The 8,463-nt window shown below is 49.0% G+C and overlaps 1 protein-coding gene across 1 annotated transcript; it reads left to right on the forward strand.

Annotated features, from left to right (window-relative positions):
• Window positions 1-3,281: 3,281 nt before the first annotated feature.
• On the forward strand, window positions 3,282-4,265 carry EI90DRAFT_3025262 (uncharacterized protein; the record flags this gene model as incomplete). Its single annotated transcript, XM_039057920.1, has 7 exons — window positions 3,282-3,381; window positions 3,551-3,576; window positions 3,642-3,750; window positions 3,814-3,857; window positions 3,977-4,044; window positions 4,087-4,162; window positions 4,218-4,265. 7 exons carry the CDS (start codon window positions 3,282-3,284, stop codon window positions 4,263-4,265), a joined length of 471 nt encoding a protein of 156 aa, XP_038907444.1.
• Between the last annotated feature and the right edge of the window lie 4,198 nt (window positions 4,266-8,463).

An 8,463-nucleotide genomic window follows, 5' to 3' on the forward strand; every position in this document is an offset into this window, starting at 1 on the left:
GGTTGGTCCAACAAGGGGGTTGACAAACTCGTACCTTCGACTCGGCCAAAGTCTTCCCATTCTCCATCGTCTGTGCCGCCGTCATTAAATTGAATAACCCACAGACTTGCACGACCTACCATTATTCGACTTAGGTCATCATGGTGCGTCATCATCAACGCGTAAAGCTGTTTCAAAACATCATGTCGATACTGTAGGAAGCTCTCTTATCAATAGGACTGAAACTCATTACAACAATTAATAACTCTTCACCTTGGCGGTCGTTCGGCTCCAACTCTTGAAAGCGGCCTGGGCAGCCTCGATTGCTTCCTTCGTCTCAGCAACTCCCATCTCAGGTACAGTTCCCAAACTCTGGCGAGTCCCAGGATCTTGGAATGGATTTTTGTTAAATCTCATTGGAAATGCCGGGGTCTGGAATAAGAGAGAACTTACTGTGTACATCGACCACACGTCCATCTTTGGCATCAACCCATTTCCCACCAATCAATCCTTTATTTCGAACCAACGACGAGTCAACAAGACCCCACTGTCAGTTCAAGATATGTACCACCGACATTAAGCATTTAAAGTTAAATCATGTGAATATTTCTGATGTCACCGATTCCGTGAAGCTCAATGCTCACATCGCCAGCTTTGGAACTTGCAAATCGGACAACTTCATGAGGTGTTATCGAAGAGATAATTCTCATGGAAGTTCCCTTCCCTTGAAGCATTGCGCTGCGCGTGCGCAATGCGAGGATTGTCGCCATCAATTTGTTCGATAAATCGAATTTACTTTTGGGGAGGGCAAAGAACTTGATCATGTGCAAATTTTCTCACGTCGACGCGGATGGTACGACCCGACAAGAGCATTCGTTGGGGCAGTACATACTTGTGTTGAGTAAGATTGTAGCAGTTAAGAATCATCACAAGGCCAGGCCCCTCTGGAAATCGAAAAACCGGTAGCCCACATCGTACACTCCAAGACCCAAGCGGTCGGTTTTAACACGGACAAAAACAATAGATAGTTAATGTCTGAAACGAAGCTAATGTAAGGGCAGTATCATAAATGCGGAGTTTAGATCTATGGTGAGTTCATGCAAGGTAGTAACGGTATGCGAGGATAGCGCCAAAGAGAGCAAGTGGGAAGAGGTAGAAAACTGGGCTGTGGGGTGTGGTGCCAGTTAGTTGATTGACAAATCTTTATGCGAATCGGGCTTACCTTCCACCCGAAGTGTCGCCTCCCTCCCCACGGTGAATGTAGGAGGACTTTATCTGGAAAGCGGAGTATGAGACAGACACAAAGGGAGGAGATAGAGTGGGAAAATCACTCACTGAGGGCCGTCGAAGTCACCAATATACAGAGTCTTCAACAAGTCGCGGGCCTCATCCGAGTGTCCAACATCCTCAAACGCCTCTGTGGCGTCCTTGCCTATGGATATACCACATTTATGAGGAACAGAGAAGAAAACGACCACATGGAACTCACCAGCTTCGGAGAGGATGACCTCGTCACCGCCAGGATGCTGTGACGTACAAAACATGAGAACGCTTGTCAGAGAGCGCCAGTCCGCAGAGGCAACACACCTCGTCCAAAAACTTGGTGGCATCATATACTAATGGAACGCCGTTGAGCACAACATACACTGGGCTGTAAACTGGACTGCTACAAACCTTTGCCACTGATGAGGACGTAGAGACTGTCACGCTGGCTGTTTGCTTGAGAGTCTCGAGGTTGATGGTCTTGATGGGTGCCTCGGCCATTGTTAGCGATATTGCGGAAGAGGTGAAAGCAAGAGGAAAAGTTGGGTGAAGGTGAAGGCTGTTTATGCTTTGGGGAATTACTTTTGTTGGGTTGGATTAAGCCACCCTGGGAAAATTACCCTTATTTTCATCCGACAGTGTTCAATTTGGATGTGTTCCGGTATGAGACACAGAGCACGTCTACCCTCTCACCGTCGCCAATCGCATGTTGCCACATAGGATATCTACGGACTACGGATCTCCCCGTTATTGTCTATGGAAGGGTGCAACGTCTCTCGTGTATCCCTTCTCTTGGGCGTCAACGATTCCGGGCTTGGGCTGCCGGATCGGTGACGGACAACCTTGATGGAGGACCCGCACTGCATTAATGATCCGGCCTTTGGACACGATGGGGCCTATAACTTTTTTCCCATCAATTTGACTTGTGCAGGAGCACGACTCAACAGGGTGATCGGTAACTCAGCCCACAAACAGTGCAAAGCGTGAATCAGTACTATGAATGTGTGATTGGCATTTATACACACATTTTCACCTGCTTTGCATTAGCTAAGTTTACAGCCGGCTCATACATCTTCTAATCTTCTGTTTCAAAAGCGAACCTTCGTCAGTGCATGGGCAAGCCACTGATCTGTACATCCTACTCATGTCCGCCAGATGATGATACCTCTCGTTCTTAAAGCGACCCTATCTATTTTAGCTGAATAATAACCTGATCATCATGCAATCACCTACCGAAACATTCAATGATTCTTGACCAAATGCCGCGCGCCAACCGTGGTTCTGCACTGATACACCAATTCACTTGTATATGTATGCGGATCGAATATATCTTTCTACGAACGAGCATACACGCACCTAGGGTAGGCTAGACTTTCAGGCATTACGTTGTGTGGGCCTCGGAAACCTCAAGGAGTAAAACTTCACTATCGGCAAAATGGATCTGTAACAGACAACGCTCGCTCGGCTACTGTCACATTAGCCCGAAACGACATTTACAGCATAGCGACGCGGTGAACGTGTAGGTCTTGCTCGGTGGACCAAGACCTCGTGCATTTTCGCGACTCCAATCGGTAACAGTGAGACTGGATCAAAGGAGCACGTTTATTGTCAAAATCATCACTATCAGCATGAATGATACATGATATCACCCAAAACCGCCCAACTCCCGAGTGCAGGAGAGAGATAGGCACACGCCCGGCTTCAGGGAGGTTGTGATGTGCCACTGACCCCGCATAACATCCATTCTGATGTCGAGCGCGGTCGCAGCGGAGGGGACAGCATCCCCAGTAATGTTCCAAAACCCCGCCTCCAAACCTAATCGTGATGGGTGCGGGCGGAGCATAATTTGCCGTCAACAAGTAGGCGGATGCCACGGCGATATCTCAAGTAAGAGGGCAGAGAAAGATCCATGATGGCTTGGTCCTTCGAACCTCGCCCGAGCAGTCTCCCAACTGATGTTCAGTATTGTCAAATCGATCCAACGAAAAGTACGACACTACTGTGGAATTTTTGTCTAATTAGGCTCTGCAGCCTGACGGATGTCTGAACGAGATTTGGTCAATTGGAGTAATTACATGATATTTTCTCTGAGGCGGGCTGAAAGCGGTACACTATTAGATGAAGGAGGGTTCACCATTGGTAAGTTTTTTTTGCTTTGTAAGAATTGGAAGATATTGGTGACATATACGCGTCTATAGGTGAATCGGACCCGGCTTATACGGATGTGATGTCAACAAGCCTGAGTCCGATTCCGACTTGGCCCGTGGTATGCACGCATCGACATACCTCATCTATGGTTTATTTCCAGTCAAATCCAACGCGTTGGAACATATCGTGCGTGTTATATTTCTTTCGCCAAAGCGAACTCCTGTTCGACATTTCCGTGCTTTGTCTTTTAGGACGGATACGAGGTCTCAGATGGGGCGAAGACTCTAACTTCGAGTGCATCTTCCGTCCCGAATGGAAAAGCAGTTGTCGTTCGAGGTACCACGTACGACAGCAGTGCTGGTTCGTCGGCTGTTACTCCCTATCTGCCATTCCAGAACTGAAATATCATGGCATGATCTGTAGGTCATTGGGTCGTACCTTGTGATTTATTTCGGATTCTGGATTGGGTTGGTTTCTTTCTTTCCTGCATTGGATATTTCCGGCTCGCAGTGGTCGTCGGATCGACTTGCATCTGAACCTTGTTGTTTCCGTGCTCGGCAACAAGAACAAATGTATTGGATCATAGAGCTTGGGTGAAAGTGGACAGTATGATGCTGTTGCTGGCGATGTCTTCCTCCAAAATATCTATACGGTGTGAGTAAAATCTCTTTGAACACATAACAACTGTCCGACCAGCTCATGCATTGGTAGCTTCGATTTTGGTGATTACACAGATTCGTCGAAGCTCACAATGGGGGGTCCATACGTGAAGGTGAACAATCTGCCATTGTGTTATTCCTAATGTTGAATTGTCCCCACTACTGCAGCTTTTGCCAACCACCAACATCTCCCGAGTTTCAAAATCAGCAAGGTAGCTCATCGACACTCAAGGTACCCTCTAATCCCGGCACGGGATCTGGCTCTCCGACACCCCGATCCCCTTCTCCCTGGATGACCTTGCCCGTAAAGTAAATCATATCGAATCGTAGGGACCAGCTCTATTAGCCGTGCTAATCGTTAATGCTGTCATTATAGTTGTGGTTGTCATCGTCGGCATTATGTACTTTCGAGGGCACGGTGGGAGAGACCGGGCGACAGCGGATGATGGGCCGCAGCCGAAATCTGGTCTCCTCCAGAATCCCTTTTCATTTAGGGGCTTCGGCGGTCTTAGAGTCGGCAAGCGAATGAAGAAACGGGGTCGCAATGGACCAGCCACTAATACGATCTCGACTCGCGCCCGATGGAGACAACACCGGGAAATCCCGTTCGAATAATCCTGGGATTTCCGATCGTCCAGTTTCGTTGAAAAATCCCGACGCAGCGTATAGAGGCGCTCCTCTGTCAGAAACGTATCGCATGTCCACCGTGAGTTCCGGCTTGAGGAATCCCAACATCAGTGCGAACCTCCTGCCTCCTTCGCCCACGACCCCTGGTATGGATACAGAGACTCCAATGCCAGGGGGAGGTGAGGTCGGATTGTACGACAATCCAGGCATTCCACGTTAGGGCCAGTTTCTGTTGTCATATTTTGGGTGGTGGTTGTGTTGATGTTTCTGTGTACTACAGTATTGCATCCAACGCAATGTTTTGCCTATGATAGAGAGTTCAGTGTCTCAATCTGTAGGACAGACGTTGTTGTGGTATGCATTGCATTAGACACCTCTTGGAATATGGGCGTTCGCTGTGACCAACTTGGACTTAAGCAAGCAGAACCAAAATGGGTGAGGAAGTGCGCTAAAGGGGCGATGAGCTAAGCGAGTACATCCCAAACGGGAGCTGAAGTAGGCGCCTTCATCCAATGAGAGCGTGTGAGACCTCACTCCAACCAATCGGCGTTCGCGAATCGTGGAGCGTGTCCCCGCTCTTTATATATAGTTTTTTGGACTTTACGACTTCTCGTACTGCAACGGGGCTGAGGTGAATATGAGGATTCCCCTCTTCCAGAGGATCATATCATCCAAAAGTAGCAAAAAAAATGGTGAGGAACAGTCAATTCTGTGTAGCTGGGCGATTTATCCAAATCGGGCGCGGTTTTTTTGGCGCTTGCAGTGCTGGCGTTGCCAATAGAATTACTCCGACGCTTCCCCGAACAGCTCTGTCACCTCCAGTATCGACCGGCTTGTACCAGTGCTCAAGGCTTGCACATCTTCTGTTTGTGTCTCCAAATCATCTACACACTGGTCGAGCAGAAGCACAGTGTGTATTTCCCTTGGGGATGTGCAGTGGAATTCGCGTCCATGTCCCAGTACGTGGGATATCGGTCAATTCTCCGAAACCAATCTACGCGAGAAAATGCTGTCGCCTCACATTCGGACTCTTGTTGCCTGATTCAGACCTTGCGAAGCCCATCCCAGATCCAGCTACAGTAATTTGACTGGTTCACCGGGTCCAATAACTGAGGAGCGAGAAAGACCACGTTTCTACGCGTTGCTCCTTCAGATCCCGACAAGTGAACGATACATGCCTGTAGCTTATAAAGTCAGATTGGTTCCTCCTGTGGATCGTCAGCAAGGCCGGCGTAATAAATTCGGTATCTTTAAAATAGTCCTTCCAGCTGATGTAGAAGCGATCTTACCCACTCGGATTGCCGGTGTGGTGGGCGGTATTGAACCCCCTCGGTACGTAGGTAGGACCCAGCCTCTATATTAGATAGACTCGGTACGTTAGCTCATCCTTTCCTATCCGCATTGGATTATATACCTGCCTGCCTCCGCCTCAACGAACAAGTTAGCGCCTACATTACGCTGCCCTCGCCGACCTCGGACATCATAATGCAGAGCATTCGAAAAGGCCGTTCAAGATTGGATTAAGTCTAGAGTGACGAACAGAGCACATAATTATTATTGCGGCCATCCTGAGGAGTCTGACTAGGAATCTTTGAGGGTGATGAGTGAGCAGGAGGCGAATGCTTACTAGTACGAAACTCTGGCGTTCAGTCATCTTGGTTCCCCTGTTTCGCCACCCAGCGGTCTGCACCCTTTGAGTTTAGGATGGACAATCCTAACCTGTCTCTCACCCCGACAGCTGAGAAATGCATAAAAGTTTGTAATAATATTGTCCCATTTACGATGTGCACTGCGCCTGCTCCGCACCCATAGTTGTTACGTCGCAAACGTGGTAACACCGTTTGGCACACAGGAGGTGCATGAGAGAGTATGGCCGCACGTACAAAAGAGGAATGAGAACCATTGCACACAAGCCACTTGTAGGTCTCCGTGCTGTACTCTTACGAATATCATTTGTTGCTTGTGGGATGGACACGCGGATTTCGATCGCTGCAAGCTCGAACATCGACTGGATCCTCACCTTGCCACGGGACCACGCGAGACTTGTTTGCCGGAATTCGGCGCCTGGGCAGTGGAGTATGGGGTTGTGAAGTAATGGAAAATTGCCTCGGAAACTCCGATAACACGCTGACCATGGAATAAGTTGCTCGGGTGGGCGCAATGTTACTACGTACCGGCGGCCGGTGGAAATGTCGAGAGCTGGGAAACACGACGCACAGGAACAGGCAAGTTCATAATGAAGATTGCGCCCGAACATATTGAACGAAACTTGTAAAGTGACGGAGAATTGCGAGTTGGCCCTCTGTTAGGGTTGTGGAGGTAGATTGATCGATGGTTACGGTGGTTTCAATGTCGGACAATGCTGTCTGGGTCGGCGCGTAGCAGCATATCTTGAGGACACTTGAGCTGTGTACCAGCGAAAAAGCTAAACACTTTTTACACAAGTGGACCATTCACTACGAAGGGAACGATGATGTTGAGGACCTTACGGGCTTAGGCGCTATGGAAGCCAATGTCGCAGACGAAGAAAAAAGTATTCTATTATTGAAGTACAAACGTGGATGCAGTGTCGGGCGGGTCGGTGCGGATTTTGAGTGAATGAAAGAAAGGATCCTCCAGGACTGAGGAAACGGTCAGAATCGCCGGCAATCTCCTCCCAAGATGCTGATCTCGATGATGATACAACCCTGGATCGTATACGCTAGGGCATGGCGCTGCCTTGTGGCACCGGCAGGAGGAAGCCATTCCGAATGGGGCACCAGCTTGAAGCGTCGGCGTCCCTACTATGTTTGGGTTTCTCCTGCAAAGGCAACATCACGGCGTTATACCTTCAGCCAATCAGCTGGCCTGGAGAATTCCACCACTTACAAAGGCAAGTTGATCACCGTAAGATCAACCGTTGCCTAGTGGAACAGTTAGCCTGGCCGATGTCGCCGTCCGACTTTGCTAGTGAAGACTTACCTCCTGCGCCTCTCATCCCGGGCGCGCCTCCTAATTTCCTGGCAGACCAGGCATACCCTGGCATGGAAGTACTGCCACTATGTTATTGGTCAGTAAACGACATGTGGAAGATGAAAGATTACTCACGCGGTACTCATTGATCATGCCAATTGGCATGTTGGGGAACAACGCCTCGATGGGCGCTTCAACAACGGTTTTTAGAGCCCAATCGGGCTCTAAAACGTGTTCATGGCCGCCACATAGGGCAAGCCATGCGGGATAATGAAACCCAGGTGGAGGCACCTGGGGTTCATTATCCGGTGTATGGGCATCCTGGCTGTGGAACCAATGAGTCATGAGATTGGATGCACAGGCGAAGTCCTCAAATACCTGGATGCCCGTGTGCCAGGTTGCCCTCCTGGCGACATTCTATTGATTGGGTATGAATGACATCCGATTCGAATATCGCGACATATCGTCAGTTCCTTGAGACGGGTATACTATGGTTGTAATAAACGATAAACTCTCACAGTGTGTGGTATCGAGGAACGGACGGTGGTGGTGATGTTAAACGTTGAGTATGATGGCTTTTGGCTGGCGAAGGGGAGTACGCGTGTTGAGATCAAGGCAAACTGGGGAATGTTCAATCAGATCCTACCGACGTATGACACAACGGAAGTGAGATCAGGTGTACTCACAAAAAATGAAGATCCAATCGCCTCGTCAGCTGAAGTATTTCCTAGATGCCCCAGCAGTCGGGAATGAAGAGAGTTGGGAAGGGAGAAGGGGGTGTTGGGTACAACGGATGCAGATCCTTGAACTGTCGAACAACTTTTTATATGGATTT

The sequence above is a fragment of the Cantharellus anzutake genome (assembly GCF_015039405.1).
Source record: "Cantharellus anzutake strain C23 chromosome Unknown EI90scaffold_346, whole genome shotgun sequence".
NCBI classification, from domain to species: domain Eukaryota; kingdom Fungi; phylum Basidiomycota; class Agaricomycetes; order Cantharellales; family Hydnaceae; genus Cantharellus; species Cantharellus anzutake.